At 39.5% G+C, this 22,383-nt stretch overlaps 2 protein-coding genes and 1 non-coding gene across 12 annotated transcripts in view; 1 reads left to right on the top strand and 2 right to left on the bottom strand.

The window, feature by feature from the left end:
• The window catches only part of DIS3L (DIS3 like exosome 3'-5' exoribonuclease), a 32,242-nt gene extending 30,442 nt beyond the window's left edge, over window positions 1-1,800 (top strand). For 7 of the 9 annotated variants that reach the window (XM_065559178.1, XM_008172447.4, XM_065559181.1 and 4 more), the window contains 2 exons: window positions 410-584; window positions 666-1,800. In XM_065559178.1, coding sequence (XP_065415250.1) covers window positions 410-584; window positions 666-971 — 481 coding nt within the window. In that variant the 3' untranslated portion in view covers window positions 972-1,800. Of the gene's footprint in view, window positions 1-409 lie in introns of all 9 variants that reach the window. The other 2 variants (XR_010590930.1, XM_065559180.1) reach the window with 2 other exon arrangements.
• Window positions 1,237-22,280, bottom strand: TIPIN (TIMELESS interacting protein). 2 transcript variants are annotated; one of them, XM_065559185.1, is made up of 8 exons: window positions 22,049-22,280; window positions 19,737-19,891; window positions 16,492-16,585; window positions 14,827-14,902; window positions 12,255-12,377; window positions 10,709-10,776; window positions 6,825-7,024; window positions 1,237-3,065 (listed from the first exon to the last, which is right to left on the bottom strand). In XM_065559185.1, the coding sequence occupies exons 2-8, from the start codon at window positions 19,867-19,869 to the stop codon at window positions 2,911-2,913; spliced, it is 849 nt and encodes a 282-aa protein (XP_065415257.1). In that variant the 5' UTR covers window positions 19,870-19,891; window positions 22,049-22,280; the 3' UTR covers window positions 1,237-2,910. The 2 variants fall into 2 exon arrangements, with proteins under 2 accessions (XP_065415257.1, XP_008170667.1); XM_008172445.4 differs by having other exon boundaries at window positions 6,825-7,028; window positions 10,713-10,776.
• LOC112060169 (small Cajal body-specific RNA 14) lies at window positions 8,692-8,827 on the bottom strand. Its single transcript, XR_002889480.1, has one exon. It is a non-coding gene; the product is annotated as a small Cajal body-specific RNA 14 (non-coding RNA).
• Window positions 22,281-22,383: the final 103 nt, after the last annotated feature.

The following is a 22,383-nucleotide window of genomic DNA, read 5'->3' as shown; positions in this document are numbered from 1 at the left end:
TGCTTTCTATTGACTTTGTAGTTATGCTTCTGATTAGCTTCTTGAGAGGGGTCTGAGGTGGGTGGTGAGGGGGATTTTGGCTAAATAGAGGGGAGATATGCACAATAAGTATATTTTACTTTTTTGTAATTTTTTGACAACGGGGCTCTCTTCATGACTATGACACCTAGCACACGGTCATTGCTTGATAAATAACTTCCCTCAAACTCAATGTACTTGAAATGTTAGGGGGCATTATGATCAAGATACAATACATTCCTATTCTGTATTACCGTTTACATAGATTTAATCCTTCCTCTTCTTCTGTGTGGGGAGGGTTTAAAGTCATTAAAATGATTGATAGTTCTTAATAGTACCATAATATTGTTTCTCAAAATACATTTGTATTTTCTCTTTGTGCATCTCATAGGTATGGCATTAAAGGTGCTGCTTATCTGAAAAACAAGGAGGGTTTGGTCATCTCCTGTCAGTCTGATGGCAGTTGTGTATGGAAACCTGGTTCTCTTCAGCGTTTTCAGAACAGAATTACTTCCACAACAGTTGCTGGAGAATCTGTTACATTGAGTCTGTTTGACCATATAACAGTAAGTCTTAATAAATTCACTAATGGAAGCACCAGAGCACAAATGAGGGGAAAAATAACATTGTGTACTTTTGTTTCTAAGGTAAAAGTATGTGTGCAGAGTTCACGCTGCCATCCTGACACCATCAAGCTTGAAATAATTAGCAACATACCTTACAAGAATACAGCCACAGAGCTTTACCAGAAGAATATCCACATAATGAAAGCCGACTTAGTAAAAGAAGTAACAAGATCTGCAGAGGAAGCGCAACTTGCCCAAGAAAAAAACAGAGTTGAAGTAATCCAGGAAGAATATCAGGAGTATTGCCAAACAAAGGGAGTTAGCCTATACCAACTGCTTGAGGAAATTAGGGACTTAGCTCTACTAGACGTATCAACTGGTAACTGAGCATGAACTAGTATTTGGCTCTGTGCCGCTTAAGCAGCTTTGCACAATTTTAAATCTGGTTTTTAAAACTGATGTAAGTTGATAAACCATTTTTAATATTTTCTGCTTTTGCTAATTTGAACTGTACCTTAACTAAAATTTAGCACTGATTTTTAGAGTGAAACAGGCCTAGCTGATTTAAGATGTTTTATACACTGTTATCTACTGTATTCTCACTGAAAGACTAAAGATTGTATTGTGGTAAACTACTTGATGTCTTTTTAAAAAAAAAAATCTGATCTTGATCTAAAAAAAATAGGTGACTGGACATTGTTTTTTCTAAACTAGATTCTTGTAGCCAACCTAAATATACTTGCATAAGCAATGCTGCACTGATATAGTCAGACCACCACTAATCTTGCCCCTTCAGTTTTCATCAAATTAATTCAACTTTAAATACGTTAATTCTACAGCTCTATTTACGTAAAACCTGAATGAAGCAGTTCAGCTCCACCCCTTATATGCTTGCTACATAAAAGTGCACTTAAAAAACCCTCAAAGCTGCCTAAAATTACAATACAAATTAAATCACACTTCCAGGCCTTATTCCAAGATTATCAACATAATTGTGGATGGTTTTCACTGGCCTCTAACTCAGTTATTGCATAAACAAAAAATTGTTACTTGTACATGTGGTTTTAACCTGATTACTGGAACCTCTGAGGGTATTTATAACATACTAATGGAAAGGAGACTCTTGAAGAGCCTTGCTGCCACTATCAAAATTAATATGAAGCTAAATGTAATATTGTTTGATGATTGACTTCAATAAAGCACGAAAGGATTGTCATCTAAAGAAACAATTTCTTTGGGGAGGCTTTCAAAGGCAGAAAAGGAAGTTAAACACCCAGTTCCTACAGAGTCCATTTCACTTCAACTTTATTGTATTAGTATACTATAAACGCAAAAAAATCTATTCTAACTTAATTTTCAATGAAGTTTTTCAAGCTTTTAATGCTTACTCCCTTCCCTAAAAGAAAAATTTAATTGAGTTTATATAGTCTGACCTTGTCCCTTCAACAGAAACGTAACTTCCTCTAAAACAGGGGAATAAATACATAGCACTTGTTGTAGGAGGCAAAAATCCTTTAAAAAGATAACCAGAATTATCAAATACCCCCCCTTGACCACAGAACGCTTTAACAATTGTAAATCTGAAGCTACTTAACTTCTTGTCATGTGATTTTCTCATGACTTAAGCACCACCAATGAGTAGAATCTGTTTAGAGCACATTTGATTGACAAATTTGTGCCATAGAGAATTTGTGGGCCATCATAATGTTATGTAGAGAATATTTTTTAAATTTGGTTTCCAAAATTTAATAACTTTCAAGGTGCTGTATAAAATAACTTACTAAAATACAAGCATTTCATAACATGAAGTATTGTTACAAAATGCTTCAGAAGAGTGAAGATGGTGAATGTTCATAGTGAGCAAGAAGTTCCTGACACTGAACCACTTATGTTCTATAAAAAAAAAAAAAAAATTAACAGGATGTAAAAAAATTTATACAAACTCAGGCTTTCAAGACCCAGGTAAGTTAAGCTTGAGGAATGTCAATCGTAAAAAAAAGTCACTTCATAGTATAGTTCCAAGAAATTAATGTCAATATTTTCACTGATACCTTTTGTCACTTTGGAAAAAGCGAGTTTAAAAAAAAACCAGTTGAAATGCAGAGTAGTTGTGCTCCTTTCCTGAATAGTAGCTGTTTTCTCCGACACCTTAAGAGCGGATATCTGCTTTTTTACCCGGGGAAACGGATTAATTTTGTCCAGCTACATTGATGTCACGAATAAGATTTCCATAGAATGTCCGGGGGGGAGGGGGAGAGAAGTCAATGACACTTGAGCACATTAAGGTATCTGGGTCTTTCTAAAACATCATTGTATCCAGACAAAGTTATTTGATTTCTTCTGCACATTTAAGTTGCATATCTTTGTCCACAGCTTCAATATCAGCAACTTCAGCTTCAGCAGCTTGAATTTCTACTTCTGTCAGGTCATCCTGAGCCTCCATTGTCTTAAATTCTTCATTTGGCTGGGTGGCAGACAGATCTATTTAAAAAAGTAAAACATTACTGCCTATGATATCAAAGTACTACAGTTTCATTTACCTCTGAGCCACCCTCCTCAAGGATTCAGGACAGTCACTAATTTGGAATCTGTGACCAGCAAAGATAATTGTGCATAGGGTTTTGTTGGGAGATGGATAAAGATGCAGCAATCAGCACTTTTTTTTCTAAAATGTAGAAAGGAAGTTATCAGTTATCCCTAAGGTAGAAGTCTAGCTGCAGGTAGTAAAGCAGGGATCAGCAACCTTTGGCATGTAGCCTGGCGGGGTAGGCCATTTTGTTTACCTGCCACAGCTGCAGGTTCGGGCCGATCACAGCTCCCACTGGCCGTGGTTTGCCGCTCCAGGCCAATGAGGGCTGCGGGTAGCGGCATGGGCCGAGGGATGTGCTGGCCGCACCAACAACTCAGTAGTATTAGCGGAAAATTGACTGTTGATGCCACAGAAAAAGCCCTTAGCTATACAAACCGGGCATTTTATGGAAAAGGCAATGTAAGTTCTTGACTCAAAAGCTTACAGGTATTCAAGAGCAACATATTCTTCCACCAATTAAAAAGAATTAGCAAAAGATAGCTATGCACATTAATGAAATGTGTGCTACTTCTATTATAAAAATGTCTAAACCTCAGATACTCCAAGGTCTGATGTTATTCAAATATATCTAGAAGTAGCAGACTTGCCAAAGAGAACAACATGGATCAAGATATTGAAGAAGAACTTGAGACTATACCACATATGAAAAGCGGGAAAACTCCAGGGGCTGGTCTACACTACCATTGTAAATTGATCTAACTTACGCAAATTCACATAACTGAAGTTGACATAGTTAGATCCACTTATCGCGGTGGCTACACTACGCTGTGACAATGGCAGAGCGTCTCCCGTTGACTTCCCTTACGCTTCTCGGGCAGATGGCATACACAAATCAATGGGAGAGTGCTCTCCCATCGATCTAGCGCAGGGGTCGGCAACCTACAGCACACGAGCCGATTTTTAATGGCACGCAGCTGCCTGCTGGGGTCATGTCATTTATCTAAACTAAATATTTCCCTAAAATTTAGTATCTAAAGAAATCCATGACTTTGGAAAAGCATCTGGATTTAAACTAAGTTATTTCAGATCTGAAATGATAGCTATAAATTTGCCAGATTGTGAGAAGTCCCATTCCTCCAGAAAACATTTGGGTACAAATGGGCAATAAATTCTAGGATACACCTGGGAATTCAAATCTCAAACAATCCAGAAGAGCGCTATAATTTAAATATCAAACCTCTACTTCAGCAAATGATGCAGGAAGTATGCAATTTCTTGGTTAGGAAGAATAGACAGTCAAAATGAACATTTTGCCAAGGATATCTTTCTTATTTCAAAATCTTTCTATAATAATCCCAGATAAAACCCTAGCAGGAATACAGAGGGTGATGATAGATTTTATGTGAAAAGATTAAGAGTGAGTGCACATACTTTGTACAGACCAGAAATATTCTATGTTACTATCAAGCCAGCCAGATCAAAGCAGTACTGGATTGGGGGGTACTCTAACCCAGCCAAACACTGGGCCTTTACACTGCCACAATTTTCTTGTTCAATAAACATTGCTAGGCTACCACGGATTAATACAAAATAATCACACCTTCCAGAAATGTATACACATCCTTTAGCAAAGGCTACTCTATGGGTTGAGCTAGAACTAGAGAAGAAATTATTTTCTCTTGCTAATGCCATCTGTTGCTAATAATCCAGATTTTAACCCAAATTGCAAACCACAGTGATTTGAAAACTGGGAAAGTCACAGAATACAAATAGTTGACTAGCTATTAAGCAAAAAAAAAAAAAAAAAAAATATTGAGATTAAAACTAACTTTAACTGGCACACACTATGTCAAGGTTTCTCAACCTTTTTCTTACTGAGCCCCCCGCTATAAAAACTCCACGGCCCAGCTGTGCCACAACTGTTTTTCTGTACATAAAAGCCAGGGCTGGCATTAGGAGGTATCAAGGAGGGCAATTGCCCAGGGCCACATGCCACGGGGACACCACAAAGCTAAATTGTTCTAACTTTGGCACCTGGTGGTAGGGCTTGGGGCCCCAGGCTGCAGTCCCATGCAGTGGGACTTCGGTTTTCTTCCCGGGGTCCCAGAAAAATCTAATGATACTCATACTTGGTGGACCCCCTGAAACCTGCTTGCGGCCCCTCAGGAGCCCTGGACCTCTGGTTGAGAACCACTGTCCTATGGTACCCAGTACTTTCAAGTTAGGCATTAGGTTTCTCAACTTTCTAGAAAAGCTGTTTTATAGACAGCTAACTTTAATAGAAACAATGGCATCTGGACAAAAAAAAAAAAACTAATTTACATCACCTTTTCAGACAACTTTCCTAACCAAAAAAAAAAAAAAAAGAAAAAGAAAAAAAGTCCATATGACATGCTGGGAATGGATCTGTACAGACTAATCACATCAGAGGAATGGGGTCTCATCTACAAAAAAGGACCAGCAAACTCAGTCTGTAGCATGATAAAATGTATTTGAGATACTGTTTCAGTGGTACCCTCACACCCATCAGGTTAATAGATGGATAAATTCTGGAGAAATTGTGGTGAAAGATTTTTATGCACAGCTGGTGGACATGTCTAGCCAGAGAGTACTGGGATGCAATTTGTAACCAAATATCACAAACAATTGGATATTTATTACCAATTTATCCTTTGATAATCCTCCTGGGGCTTCCTAGTGGAAATAGTCACACACAAGAAAATGAAGAATTATCTTATCTACTACTAGTAGGCTATTGATAGCCTCCCACTGGGAGAAGGGAGGGCAAAATAGTGAACTCTAGAGGAATGTTTTTAAAATGTGGGAGATGGTTGTTATAGGAAAATTATACACAGCAAGATAGAAAGAAGACAGATATTTGGTTACCACTCTAAGTACAGTCATTGGGGGGGGGAAAACATACCTGTCCAATTTTTTTGAATATTAACATTTGATAGACAGACCTGATTTGTTAAATGTGTAATGAGAGATTTTCACTCCATCTAATAAAAATCATGTCATGGGTAGTGTCAAGATATTCACTCTAACTGTGATCTGTTATAGATCACCAGATCTCTCTATATTACTGTATAATGTTTCTCTAAGCAAAAGCTCACTGTTGTAATGGTTGATTTATAGTCTCCGATAATTACATAGCTAGAATCTGTAACCCTGTTAAAACGTCCTAAAGAAAAAAAGAAAACCTAGCTCCAAAGAGGCTTTTTGAGCCTGCCACTTTCTAATAGGAAGTTAGAGGTAAGACTACTGGATCTGCCTCTAATGTATATCCATTACATCATCATTTAACCTCTCTGCTGTATCAAGAAGAACCACATTAGTCACGTTATCTTTAGAAACATGAAGACTAGAAACTCCCCCCTCCAATATGAAACTTTAATTGACAGGTAACTTTCCCTGGGGAGGGGTTTATCTGTGTGGTTTTCTGAATGGTTAATCTCAACTGCAATACAGTGAAAGCTCCCAACTTTGCACAGATAAAGGTTAAATTCTGGAAAATAGAGAAATCTCAGTGAACAGTTTGGTGTCTACTGCTCCATACAACCACAACCCCCTAGAAAATTAGCTGCTTTTTAAAATATATTTTAAAAGCATGTCCTGTTCTCTTCTTTGGTTTGAGGGTGTGGGCTTTGAGATTAAGCTACGAACATTACTCGGCAGCATTTAAATTGCAAAATTCTGTTACTATTTACCATTTTCTTGTGACTGACTGTTAAATTGCATCTTTGCCTGTCTTCTTTCCAAGGCTAGTTGCCGGTTCCTCTCAATTCTTCGCTGTTGCTCCTCTGTTAAGGCAGTACTTGAGTGAGAATCAAATTCTTCCTTCACATTTTGAGAAAAGGGGTCTAATTCTTCTTCAGGAGACATTTTGAGCCCATTATTTCCCCCTCCACTACCTGTATAAAAAGGCATGAGCAAAAACCATCAGCACTTTTGAAGCCAAAGCTTTACTACTAGTGAAACCAAAAGTTTCAATGTAGATCTAAGACCGTAAAAACATGTTAGAAAGTACATTTAAAATTGTAAATACTAGATTGGTAGCTAGAGATAATTCACTGTTTAAACTGAGGCTAGATGGTGGCTCCCTGATTTCTATGAAATCTGTATTTTTTATCCCTGGAATACTAACAGTGTTGACTAGCACCAAATAGACCATATTAAAAAAAAAAAGTTCTGAATGTACAGGGTTTTTTGTGGGTTGTTTTTTCTGTTTTTGGCTGCACCCTTGTACTTGAAGGTTTGAGGCGAATCAGAGGTAGGACAAAGGGCTTGTCTTCACATAACAGTCTTGCAGTGCTGCAGCTGTCCTGCTGTAGCACATTAGTGAACATGCTACTATGGCAACAGGAGAGCTTCTCCCATTGGCGTAATTAATCCACCTCACTGAGAAATGGTAGCTATGTGAACAGGAAAAGCTCTCCCACCAACATAGTGCTGTCTACACTGGGGGGGGGGGGAGAGGGAAGGGGGTGTTGGTATAACTATGTCACTCAGGGGTTTGGATTTATATACCAATATAAGTCTGTAGTGTAGGCCCTGGCCAAAGCAACACATTAAATCCTTGTTAAAAGGTCCAAATTCTCTAAGGTGCCACATTTCCCCTTGGTGCAGAAAAATGGAAGGTTAGAACTGACTGATTCTCTGATGCTGGGAATCAACAGGACACATGTTCAAATACATCTGTTAATTTAGCTGTCTTTAAAATGCATACACAGTCACTCTTTAGAACTCCTCATTATGTTGCTACAAATAGGGAATACATATCACCATGATTGCCATATTTTACAATATTCAAAATGGAGGTAGAGAAATTGAGTGACTTGCCCAAGTGCACAGAGAAGTGCTCCAAGGCAGTGAGATGGCAGAAAATGTTTTTGAATAGAATTTTCAAGCTGACTTCAGCCAAGAAATTGCTCAAATTTTTCCAACTACTTCTGAAAATTCTCTATGAAACATCTCTCTTTGAAATCTGAAAACTGGTCTACGCTAGGAAATTAAGTCAGTATATTTACATCGCTCAGGGGTGTGAAAAATCCAGACATCTGAGTAATGCAGTTAATGACTTCACACCCAACGTAGACTGCGCTAGGTCGACAAGAGAATTCTCCGGATGATCTAGCTACCACCGCTCAGGGAAGTGGATTATCAATGGTCAGGAGATCCCCTCCTGTTGGTATAGGTAGTAGTGCAGCTGTGCCCTGAGGCATCTATGACAGAGGTATAACTGGTAGTGCCATTAGTCTGAATCTCTTTTTTTTGTTGTTTTTTTTAAAAGAAAGAATCTTGATTTTATGAAAGTCAATTTTATGAACAACCAGTAATAAAAACTATTTCCCCCCAATTCGGGGGGGAGGAGGAAATAAGTCACATAAATGTGTTGTTGAAAAACAAGTCAACATCCCTGCACGTTCTGATACCTTGAGAACTGCTTGGCATTGGTTTGAAGGACAAGAAGAAAACGATGCAGTGCAGCATCCTACTGTAATTTTGAGTTGTTCAATTTTGTTAAGTCCTCAGTTTGTAAAATTGGTGTTCTACTATAACATGATTTTAAAAACTAGTGTATGGAGCCATCGCACAGAAAGTCTGATAACTAGACAGACTCTGTCGGCAGGAACCATATGTTTTAATGTATGTGGCTGCTTAGGGTTGCATTATATTACTAACAAATACAACCAACAGCAAATACAGCCACATTTATGTAGTTGCACTAATGTCTCACACAGGGTTTGAACTCATGTCTCCTGCATGTCTCACAAAATATTTGATCACAAAGCTAGTTAGCTTTTTCTCAGCACTATTTTTCATGGCACTGAGTCACCTGAAAGTATGAACAGTGTCATTCACACATTGTCCTATGATCTTTTTTTCAGAAACACTGCAATGAAAGTGTGATTGTTACAAAACACTGTCTGTATATTAACATCTGCGTTCTCTAAAGCTTTTCTGCATTTAATGACAAAATGGTCTATGGACATGTTTTTTGTGTCTATGCTATTCAGTAAGATACCTCATATTTGCACATGATCAACTAAAATAAATAAATAAATAAAATAAGCCTCACTATTTTTCTAGTATTAACTCTTGTGCTTATAGTTTGTGTGTCTTGGATTTACATGCCAACGTTGTTCCATTGTCACACGGAGGAGAAGCTACACAATATTAATATATCCTTCCCAAAATGAAGTAGATAAACTGGGCTACGATAAGGATTTGCCCCAGTAACAATATCTCCCTCTTCAGGCTGACTCGCTGTGGGATAATAAGGAGGCCAGAAGACAAAAAACACCCAACATGAAAAGGAACAAGTATAAAAAGAATTGACTGAGAAGAAGAGAAAGAGGACTGCAACCTTCTATGTACACGGTGATTTATTAATGGTGTAGCTCCAAGACATCATCTAGACTGGAGATTTGCCCAGATTATAGTCACTGGTATAGAGGCAACAGTGCCTGATCACTAATCCAGTCAGCTCCCCATGGTAACTAACACCTCATCTAGATAATTTACAACTACTGAAGAAAGTTCACAGCACAGCCTAAACAGATTTTATCCACAATGAAATAAACAGACAGAGACGGTAGTAATATGTTTCACTAGTTCTGCCACAAAATGATCATAGAGAAAAAGGGAAAGATTTCTTACTGCTTGCTCACCATAAGCAATGAGGACCCAAGAGAAAACTGTGGTCTGTTACTTCTCTCTAGTGTTACAATTTCTTTCACAACACTAATTGAATCCAACTCATTTTTCATGCAAGGAAAATATTTTTCCACAGACTAGTAATAAAACTACTTTCTGGTTCATCTGAAGCACTATTTGATTATATAAAGAACTGCTGCATTAGCCACTTCAAAATTCCCTATTGCTTTTTTTTTTTTTTAATGGCAGGACCTTGAGATAGTGGAAACAGTTAAAAGGAGTAGTAAGTATACAGAAAGCTAAATACAGTAGTGGCAGCAGACACCAATAAGTATTGTTAACAAGAAAAGAATCATCATATAGACTGACTGCTCTGTTAAAATGGGAAACTTATACATAAATAAATCACTTGATGTACTTAATGAACCTTCTATTTCCTATCAATCACAGACTCGTAAACTGCAAGAGCACTTCAATTCTGCACCTCTATAGGTGAGGTGGAACCCTAATGTTAATTTTATGTCAAAATAGAAAGTTTCTTGAAGGCTCTAACAATTCAAACATTGTTGATGTCCTGCTTTTGGGTTAACTTATTATCCACTACCTATTTTCCAGCTGAGAATGGATAATAAGATGTTGAGAAACTTCTCCTTTACTGAAAGCTACTCATCTCTAGAGATATATATAGCCTGATCAGGATGTAGAGGATAGACTTAAATTTGATCAAAGAAAATTTAGCATAATTCTGTAAGTCTTCTACAGAGGCATGTTATTAAAAGAGAGGACCAGATAATCCTAGGAGGTTTCTTTTTCCCCTGTACAAGGATGCAGATGTGTTATTTTTCCATTGTACCTTATTTTTTCATTGACTGTGAAAGCTGAGAACAAGTTAATTTTTAAATAAACTATTGGAACAGGCTGCAGAAAAGCATACATGCCTTCATTACTTGTAAAATCTTCATGTAAAATTGGAAGATCAAGTCTAATTCGCTTTAAGCAGGTCTGAAATGAGAAGAGATGCTATTTATTACAGATTAATGTTTTCACCAAAACATCTTTGCACTATTTCACAGTAAAACAATAGTTACATAAAGCTTAATGCAAAACCTGAAACTTCATTGGTAAACTTATATACAACTGAGAATACAGGGTGTAATCACAGGGCTTCCTGCCACCACACCAGGCGCGCACACCTTTACTAACATTTCAGTCATTGATGTCCTGCATAGTACAGAAGGAAGAAAACCCACATTGGGGTGCTAGGGAAAAGAAAATCAGCTATATGGTATGCTTCCTTCCATTTACTCACCTCTCTCACACCTACATCAGAATGGAAGAGAAGCTGAACTTGGCAAAAAAATTTAGTATAACTTGTAGGAATTAATTTGGTATTAACCTCCACAGCACTTGATCTTCCCCTGCCTTTCCCCAAACCCGAGATGCTGCAGAGTGCCACAATGGACTGGCAGTAAATAGCATCGTTACTGGTCTTGCCATACTGATGCAGCTTGAAGCAAGTACTGCGGGGTCTCTGGCTTCCACTTCTTTTTTTTGCTCACCCTTAACCAATTCCACTATGCTACACCCTTGTCAAAACTTGAGAGATTTTGAATTACTTTGTTCCCCTCCATATGCTTCTGTGTTCGGAGAGATGGTTACGAGCCTTTGTATGTATTAGACCAAGTCAGATAAAATTTAACATTGACTCACAAATCAGCTTTAGCAATATTACCTGAATGTCTCCAACAGCCAGGCTAAGAGAGGAATTGGAGCACATTTTACTTTTAGCCAAGAGCAGAGGAAAGTAGACAGATTGTTCACAATAGCTTTTTTTGTTAGGCTTTGGGGAGTAAAAGTTTTCCTACTCAGGCCTCCATTCACGGTTGTCTCCTGGTCTGGTCATAGGATGATGATGCTATTTTCGCCTGTGACGTATCATCTCTTTCTGGGTGATGGTAAAGTGTTTAACTCGCTGCTAACCCGCTTTCACCCTCTTTTGCCCTCCCAGGAAGGTCAGTGCCTTTCTTCACAGTTCCTTACAATCCTCTTCTCTGTTTGGGCTGAAACTTTGTGCGCTTAGAAGTTTTTTTTTCTGTGTTCCCCATCTTCCCTTAAGTAATGCAGAAAACAGCACATCCACTAAACACTCTGCTGCAGATGTAAATGTAAAAATAAATTCCAGCACTCCAAAATAACTTACTTTGGTAATAAAAGATGCACCTACAAGTTATAGCATGTTCTCTGAAATATTGTGTTTAGAATTAAAGGTAACGCATAATGCACTCCTAAATAATTTATTCAACACGGATTGAGATTTTTACTTCAATTAAATGAACATGTGCATTTAATTTAATGAATTATTTAGGAGAGCATTATAACTTGTCTTCCTTTTTTGCACAGTATTATCCTCCCAAACTCTGCCACTTGTACAATATGGTATTTGTAACAAAACAGAAAAGGACATGACGACTAGCACTTACTTGAACTTCCTTTTTATTTCCCAAAGACTCTACTCTCTCCATGAAATCATCAAACTGCAGTTTCGGAAACAGCCTATGAGCCCAGTGTTCCATGTGTCTTAAAAGTGTCTTCAAGTCCTCTGTCTGACATAAATAAAAGAAATGCAATTCCAATAGTTGGATAAATATGCAGATTTTAGAGTGAGAAGCATTTTCAAAGACACTAGCATTCGGTTTTTGCAAGGCTGAAAGTCTCCTGGAAACTGAACAGGTTTAAGTATATCAGGTGATCTTACATTGTACTCGATAAGTTCATGATTGCTATTATGGGCTTTTACAAAAGAGCGTAGCCAATCTATAATAAGAATGGTGATCAGCATTCAGACACACACCTGCATAGACTTCAAAATCACCTTTTCAGAAACCTATAAACTGAAAATTAAATATTCTGTAAACAAAAGCTCTTAAACAGAACAGAAAAACAAACAAGTGGTGAAAGATTCATTGTCACAATTGTGACAATCATTATCCAGACACACCAAGCAGAGAACAGAAGGTTTAAAAAAAAAAAAAAAAAAAGAGCAGATGAAGCAACTGATTGCCTACTGTATTATTATACCATGCAAATGTATTGAGTAAAGTCTTATGAAAGCTTGGAATGTTCTCAACTTGATGATCCTGAGGTATGTAGATTCTGGTTATGAAACTGCACATTTAGGCATACATACATATATATATGCTCATAATCTACATTACAAATTCACCAGCACCTCACAGAAGGAAGGGGCATTTCCCAAGGCTGGTAACCTGGTATTTACACAAAACAGCTTCAAGTAACGACCACTGTCCAGCCAGGAAGAGACAATGGTAGACTACTGGGGCTAATGGAAAGATATTGAGACATCCTGGCTCTCAAGACAAGAGAGGATTTTTTCCACATTCTAAATAAATATGTATCAATCACAGACTGAAGGAAAAAGTATTTTAAAAGCAGGCTTGCAATTGAGGTTTTCTTCCAGAAACTGAGGGACAGTCATTTGGCCAGTAATGTCAGCGAAACGCTGGATTGTCCCTATAGCTAGAAGTACACTGGGAAACTGTTCAAAGGCAATCGGTAACTTGTATTAGAAAGGGGATTTTATCTTCTATGGAAGTGTAAAGCCCAAGGTTGCAGCTTTTTTATTATACAAGTTACACAGTAATGTTTACTCTCCCTTCCTATTTCATCTTTGAATCTGTGGCTTTTCTATTAAATCAACCTTTAGTTTATTTTTACTCCAAGTAAACTGTGGAAACTGTGTTCCCCCAAAGTCAACTGATAACTGAGGGGCTAGACTCATACCTTCAGGGGTGATGAACCAGAGGGGAACAATCAGAGGTCTGGTAGTTAAGAACTCAGGGAGGATGGATTTGGGGAGACTTGGGAATAGAAGGGCTGTTGGTGTCACCCTGCAAGTAGTAACTAGGCTAGTAGAAGTCAGGGTGAGACTCTGTGCTTGTGAGCAGGTGGCTCGTGTCAGGGATCTGAGCAATAGTGGCACAGCATTAAGGGATCCCAAGGTTATGGGGCGGGTGATAACAGAACCCCTAACTAGTGGGTGAGCCTTAAAACCATCACAAAAATAGTGAAACATCATCAGTGAAATAAGTACAAGAGTTAAATATATTTATATTTTTTAAATCATCCCATTCTAGCAAACATTTCAGAACAGATCCTTAGTTTTGTCCAAGTCCTTTTCACGCTACTGCTGCTATGATACAAAGAATTTAAAATGACCTCAGACAGCTTTACCCCAAATGCTTTTCCCACCACTTCAAGTGGAGGATCATGTGCAAGGGGAGACCATAGCACACAGCACTTCAGCTGATCCGCTAACAATGGAACATTCCAACTCAGTGTCATTTAGAATGGCTCCCAAAACAGCTAAGTACATACAATGTTGTAGCTAAGATCTTACAAAGTCAAGGAATTTGGTGGTTCCCATAGCAATCATGCCAGTCCACATACATAGTATGTTCTATTCTAGTCACATGTTAATTTATTCTTTAAGATTAAAAATTAAATTACAGCGGTTGTGGGAACAATAACTTTGAATTTCCTGGTACTTTCCTAACCTTTGTATGTGTAAAACTTAAACCACAATATTATTAAGGTAAGTCATCAAACTATTCAAGGACACTAACAATATTTGTTGAGGACAGAATAAGCAGTCTTATTACCCTCCCAAAGTTTAAAAACAATCGTTCTGTGGGCACATTAAAAATCACACATTAAAAGTTCCAGCAGAATGGTTCTAGTTTGGAAAATTAACTAGAAATAGTTTAAGGTCAGGATGCATTTTTCCAATCATATTTTTTCAATTGATGTAGCTTAATATGATTGAAAAAGCCCCATCAAGATGCATTTGAAATAGCGTTAGCTGGCCCTATTTTAGTCTAGGGTGAAGTCTTTATACATTTTTAGAAGGTAATATTGGATTTAGTTCTAGAGTTATACTTCACTCCTCCCAATTACCAATAAATAAATAAAGTAAACCTTTCATCTAAACTATGTTCCTAAGAAACAGGATAAGAATTGTTCAATATTTCTTACCTCATGTCCTTTACCCTTAAATTTTGCATTATCAAATACATGTCGCAAGGCTGGAAGTCCTCTCTCTGAAATTAACCTGTGAATATGAAAAATGTCCCGAGTTAATATGGTTTTCAACTTTTTTTTTTTAAACAGTTATTCAACTAGAAATTCTAAAGCTTACTATTTGTGATATTTTTATTAGGGCTGTCGATTAATTACAGTTAACTCACGTGATTAACTCAAAAAAATTTAATCGCGATTATTCGCAGTTTTAATCGCACAGTGAATAAATATCAATTGGTATTCTATTGTTTAACAGTGAGATTAATCGCACTGTTAAACAATAGAATACCAATTGACATTTATTAAATATTTTGGATGTTTTTCTACATTTTCAAATATATTGATTTCAGTTACAATACAGAATACAAAGTGTACAGTATTCACTTCATATTATTTTTATTACAAATATTTGCACTGTAAAAATGATAAAAAATACTATTTTTCAATTCACTTCATACAAGTACTGTAGTGCAAACCCTTTATCATGAAAGCACAACTTACAAATGTAGATTTTTTTTTTTGGTTACATAATTGCACTCAAAACCAAAACAATGTAGAACTTCCGAGCCTACAAGTCCACTCAGTCCTACTTCTTGTTCAGCCAATCGCTAAGAGAAACAAGTGTGTTTACATTTATGGGAGATAATGCTGCCCCCTTCTTATTTACAATGTCACCTAAAAGCGAGAACAGACATTCGCATGGCACTTTTGTAGCCGGCATTGCAAGGTATTTACGTGAGATATGCTAAACACTCATATGCCTCAATCAGGATCAGGACCCACATTGTACAGTGTCTAATACGAACACGTAATAAGAAACAGTCCCAGCCCTAACAATTTACAGTCTATGTGGAAGAGAGAGGATGGCCAGCGCTAGTATACAGATAACCAAAAGGTTAAAATTGAATGCTTCCGAGACACCAAACTATGATATCCTAGAATAACATTTAGTATACTTAAAAGACACATCTTCACAATACAGGGATTCATCTCTGTTTACTTTCTCACTTAAAAATCAGTTTTGCATGCAGAAGGAAATAGTTTTCTACTCCTTAACAATGCTGCCTAACTCCTACAAATATATTTTCAAGAGCAAGAGTTTGTATATCTATAAAAATCAGATTTTACTGCACTTCACAAGACTGTGGATAACACCCAGAAAATATCAACAGTCTGAAGTCTCATTTTGAAGGATTTCCCAATTAAAAAAAAAAAAAAAAAAAAAAAAGTCAGAAGAAATGTTCCTAAGGCAGGCTGAAATTTGAAGTAATCTGGAGGACGGACAAAAGATATAATACAGACAAAAATGCACTCTCATATACGGCACTTTACCAATAAAATAGTTTTCATGTCCCAAAGCGCTTACAATAAAAGTATGACTTAGGATAACAGCACTATAAAGGTAAATGAAGAACAAAAGGATCAGGTACATTCCGCAACAATAAGCTAAATATATTCATCTCTAACATCCACAACCTAAAACTTGGTAATGACCAAATGGGTAATGTAGAAACAGATAAACTCCCTAAATCAATTTCTGCCAGGCAGCCACCCAAAGATTATTATTTTTTTAAACACTGAAATCATCACCTGTACATAGGAACATTGTGCAACAAATACCTTTGAGCATCTAATTTAGGTATCGGCCTTTTAATTGCTTTCTGCGTAGACACAGTAGAATCCTTCGTTTGGGATGGTTTATTTCCATCTTGCTCTGACAAATAGAACACAACATACTATAAATCTATAATGCAATGATACCAACTATCATTACTCAAATTAATGTTTTATACATCTTTATGTTCTACTCATATCTCACTGGCTCTACCAGTTACCAGTTTTCCTCTGAATGTTTACAGTGCACATTCTGTATATGTATGTTCTCTCCTTCCCTTCCCCCCAAATCCACTTTTTTATAAAGTGTTTAAAAAGAAAAAGGAATATTCTTGATATCTTAAAAGAATGATCTTTTCTGGCAAATAAAAAAAACTATTTCCCATCTTAATGAAAAGCTCTACTTTTAAAATTTGTATCTTAGTTTGTTAATTGTAACCAACAATACATTGTGTGTGCTTTAACAGCAAAAATCAAGGCATACATTATAACTATGGTGTCAGGAGTCCTTCAGGATTTTTTTTTTTTTTTTGGGGGGGGGGGGGGGAGGGAATGAGGAGGGGAAGAGAGGAAGAGTTAGCTCCAACAACAAAATAAGGGTAACTAGACTAAGGCCTGATTGTGCAAAGATTTACACACGTGCTTAACTTTACACAATGCAGAATCCTATTTTCTTTAACAGTGCGTAAAGTTAAGCATGTATTAAGACTAAGTCTTAAGTGCTCTCAGGATAAAGCCATGTGAAGCTGGTATCTAGTTAGGGGGGCAAAACTTTCTCAAGTGCCCTAAGCCAGTGTTTCCCAAACTTGGGACACCGCTTGTGTAGGGAAAGCCCCTGGTGGGCCGGGCTGGTTTGTTTACCTGCCACGGCGGTGGCCAGCACATCCCTCAGCCCGCGCCGCTCCCCGCAGCTCCCATTGGCCTGGAGCAGTGAACCACGGACACTTGGAGCCATGATCAGCTGGACGAGCGGACGTGGCAGGTAAACAAACCAGCCCGGCCACCAAGGGCTTTCCCTACACAAGCGGCGTCCCAAGTTTGGGAAACACTGCTCTAAGCCAATGGTATTCAAACTTTTTTCATTTGCAGACCCGTAACTAATTTCGAATGGAGGTGTGGACCCTTTTGGAAATCTTAGGCATAGTCTGTAGATCCCTACTGCCCTAAACAGATGGTGATTAGTTCAAAACTGAATGAAAAGTAGGGATGCTGACCAGAGCTACCTGAATAATGGCCATGCCACTTACAGTTTAGAGAGTTATAGTAGAATAACCAACAAAGTAATACTTTAAGGCAGATCCATGAACAAAAACCCGCTGATTTCAACAGGACTATGTGGTCATGGGGTCCATCCTTAACAGTTCTCATCACAAGACTAGGGTCAATGTTAATCAGATTTATTACAGTAATACTTAAGGGCCAACCAAGAACGGTGCCCCATTATTGTAGGCACTGTACAATCTGTACACAAATTCTTATATTACATGCTTTATTCTCTGAAGTTCAGAAAATTCAAGAGTTAGGAAACTCATTTTCACATATCAACGTTAGTGTGCTTATCCAAACCAAGCTATTCCTAATCAATAAGTGTTCTACTTTTATTCTAAAAAAAGATGTAAACCAAGAATCAAGGAATGCATACGTAAAATCTAATATTTGAGAAATCGAAATTTAACATTATTCATAGTCAAAGTATACCATCTTTATATATAACAACTATCCAGTCAACTTATTTGGCTATCAGATATTCAAGTCTTTCAAATTTTTAAAGGAAGAATAAACAAGCTACCATAATGAGTCAGACCATGGTCCATCTTGCCCAGTATCCTGTCTCTGACAGTGGCCCATACGAGAGCCTCAGGAGGCAGTTATGGAGTAATCCACCAATCTTCTGCTCTTGGCTTCTCGTGGTCAGACGTTTAGGGTTGCCCCAAACATGGGGTTGCATCCTGATCCTCTGGACTAATCGCCATTGATGGACCTATTCCTCATTAACTTAGACAGTTCTTTTTTTTAACCCAGTTATACTTTTGGCCACAAATATCCCACAGCAATGAGTCCCAAAGATTATTTGTGTGAAAAAGTACTTCCTCTTGTTTAATAGGTAGCAGGTTTAATACAATTTCTTAAAAGGTAAACAAAACTTCTCTATTCACCTTTTCAAAATCATGAATGGAGTGATAGGCCTCTAACATATCCCCATCCTTAGTCATCTCTTTATTAATCTGAACAGCCCATAATCATCTTTGTTGCCCTTCTCTGACCTTTTCTAATTCCACTGTATACTTTTTGAGATGGGGCAACTAGAATTGGACTGTATTCAAGATGTGGGTACACCACAGATTTATATAGTGGCATTATGATGTTTTGTTTTATTTTCTATCCATTTCCTAATAGTTTCTAACATACTGTTAGTCTTTTTGACCATTGCTGTGCACTGAGCAGAAGTTTTCAGAGAAATATCCATGGTGACTCCAAGATCTCTTTTTGGGGTTCTAACAGCTAATTTAGAACCCACCATTATATATGTACAATTGGGATTATTTTTTCAAATGTGCTTCACTTTGCACTTATCAGCATAGAATTTTATCTGCCATTTTGTTTGTTGTCACCCAGTTTTGTGAGATTTCCCCGTAATGCCTCACACTCTGCTTTGGACTTAACTATCCTGATTAATTTTGTATCATCTGCAAGCTTTGCTACTTCCCTGTTCACCCCCTTAAAATTAAAATATATCCTGAAATACTTGATATGATAAGAAAAATCCTATTATTATTACAACCTGTTATGCTTAGCACACTTATTCGGCGGAATGTTACAACTCCTGTTCCATTCAAAAAAAGTAACACTTTGCAATGTGTGTAAGTATTTTATTACTGATAATCTGAAGCAAGTGATGTTCACTGACTATTTTGTTTCAGTGTTGTAGTATTCATTCCTTTTCATTGATATTACAAGAATATAGATTTTTTTCAGAATAAAAAAAAGTATATTGAAAGACCTATTTTGTTTTACAGATATTTTGATGGGGTGTGTACAATATAGAAAATGTTTCCTTCCCCTGCAAGGTTTATCATGCACAATCAGGTCCAATTTTAATTTACAGAAGCAGGAGAAAAAAATTCCAATCAATTTGAGATAAATTGGTTTATAAAATTCTAGTTAACAGAATATGACACTAACATCACAGTTTCATAGCATTTCAATATATATGCTGTAATACAGATTCTTTAGTTCTAGAAGATATTCACCTTCATTGGTGAGGGCTCCTTCAACATCATCTCTCCCTGTGGAGGAAGGAGGTGGAAGAGGTGGAAATGTTTCATCTTCTGTATCATCATACTCAGGAAGATCAAACAAGTTGTTTGCTAATGGATCTATCATCTTCACAGTTAAGCTTTTTCCCCTAAAGAAGAGGATATTAAAAAGATGCACATCTTGTCTGAAGATACCTGCATTTTATGAATAATATGTTTGCCAGTTAACATGAGGGATACAAAATATTAATTAGTCCAGGAGATTAAAAGGATGGAATACTTACACAGATAATGAAACTGTTTAGTCGATTTATGGGACATAGACAGGAGGGCTGGTCAAAAATTGTCCATCAAAACAGTTTGACAAAAATATTGGGTTGTTAACTAAACCATTTTATGACACGTGTCTGCTTTCCATGGAAAACACTGACTTTGTCAAAAAACAAAAACACTCTGGGGTAATTTTGATGGGGGGGGGAGGGGAAAAGGAGAGAATAATATCCAACCAGCTCTAACATAAATCTTTGTGCTTCAAAGTATAGTATAACCACAAATTAACTGAGCTAGAATAAAACCTTCCCCTGTCGCCAAGCTATTCCATAATGACCCATTATGAGAGGGGTGGGGAACCTACAGCCCGCGGGCCGGAAGCCCCGAACCTTGGCTTGCCCCACTGTGGGGGAAGCTGGGGTTGCCAGGCTGTTAAAAGTCCGGTCGGCTTCGCACAGCTCCCGGAAGCGGATGGCATGTCCTTGCAGCCCCTAGGAGTAGGAGCGATCAGGGAAGCTCTGCAGGCTGCCCCCAGCGCCAACTCCGCAGCTGTGGGGGTGCACCACGCAGAGCCTCTTGGTTGTGCCTCTGCCTAGGACATGGCAGCCGCTTCTGGGAGTGGTAAGGAGCTCCGGCAGGCAGAGAGCTTGCCTTAGTCCTGCTGCCAACCAGGAGCCACCTGAGGTAAGCGCCACCCGGCTGGAGCTCGCACCCTGAACCCCCTCCCACACTAACTTCCTCCTAGACCCCACACCCAGCACCCCCACCGGTAGGAACCCCCTCCCTAACTCCTTCCAAGAGCCCTCACCCTAAGCCTCCTCCCTCACCCCAATCCCCTGCCCCAGCTGTGAGCCCGCACCCCAAACCCCTCGGCCCCAGCCCCACCTAGGGTGACCAGACAGCAAGTGTGAAAAATCGGGTGGGAGGTATATGGAGCCTATATAAGAAAAAGACCCAAAAATTGGGACTGTCCCTATAAAATTAGGACATCTGGTCACCCTAGCCCCATCCCAGAACCCACACCCAAACCCCTGCCCCAGATAGGAGTCCCCTCCCACACCCTGAACACCTCATTTCTGGCCCCACCCCAGAGTTTAGGGGAAGCCCCCAGTCTCTACACCACCGCCCGGCCTGTGTGTGGCCTGCTACTGATTTTTTTTCTGTGGGTCGGGGGCCCTGATAGAAAAAAAGGTTCCCCACTCCTGCATTATGAGGATTTTAGTGCTTTCCTCTGAAGCAGTTGGTCCAGTGCTAGAAACAGGTTGGACAGGCCATCAGCTTCACCCACTCTGGCAGTTCCTAATGTCCCCAAAATTAGAGAGAGAAATAGTTGGCCTCCCATCTCCTTCAGTTACAGGCGTCTTGATTGGTACCAGCAGCAGCAGCAGGCATCTCCAGGCATGGGTGGCTGCTAAGACTACCCATGCCCCTTTTACATGGATAGTTCAGTGGTTTGAGCATTGGCCTGCTAAACCCAGGGTTGTGAGTTCAATCCTTGAGGGGCCCACTTAGGGATCGGGGGCAAAAATCTGTCTGGGGATTGGGCCTGGTTTGAGCAGGGGGTTGGACTAGATGACCTCCTGAGGTCCCTTCCAACCCTGATCGTCTATGATTCCCTGCCGGGGGGTCAGCAGGCTCCGGACCGGGCTACAGCTCAGCCGGCTGCGTGAGGCGAGCGGGCAACACGTTCAGCCCCGTCCCTCCTCAGTCGAGGTGCCCAAGAGATCCCACTCCCCTCTCGCCCCCAACCAAGGCAACGGCGCTGCCGCCTGGCCCGGAGCTCGCCTGGGTGCAAAGTACTAACGAGCCGGGCTCCCGGACCGCTCAGGCCCCTCACCGAGGGAGCCGCGCCAGCCAGCCCCGCCCTTCCCAATCGGGGGGAGTGGTGCTTGCCCCACCCGCGGAGGAAGAGCAGGGTCTGAGAGGACCGAGCCGCCATGGGAAGGGGGGGAAGGTACCCGAGACCCTTCCCCTGACAGAGCCTCCCCGAGGCGACCCAGCTGGGCAATGGGGAGCGAGGGAAAGGCGCGCTGTACCTCAGGGCCGGCCCCAGCCTCGGCCTCGCACGGGCCCCTCCTCCACGTCCCGGCGGCTGGAAGGCAACTGCAGCGCGCCCGCCGCTCGCATGCTCCCGCTCCCCGACAGGCCATTCACACGGCTGGAGGAGTAACGAGGAAAGACCGCGAGAACACGGTCCTGCTCGCGACCCCTGCTCTTCCCGTCAAAGCTTAGCGCGCCTCCCGCGCTCAGTGATGAAATCTCGCGAGCGTTCAAAAACACCGCGCGCGCTGCGCTCTCGCACCGCCCCTTTGTGCTTAGGCCTCTCTTGGCGCCAAAAATCCCAACCCAACGGCCTTGCTCGCTCGGTTTG

Source organism: Chrysemys picta, chromosome 10, assembly GCF_011386835.1.
Source record: "Chrysemys picta bellii isolate R12L10 chromosome 10, ASM1138683v2, whole genome shotgun sequence".
Taxonomy (NCBI): Eukaryota; Metazoa; Chordata; order Testudines; family Emydidae; genus Chrysemys; species Chrysemys picta.
Note: the sequence above shows the minus strand (reverse complement) of the source record. Positions and strands in the feature narration are given on the sequence as shown.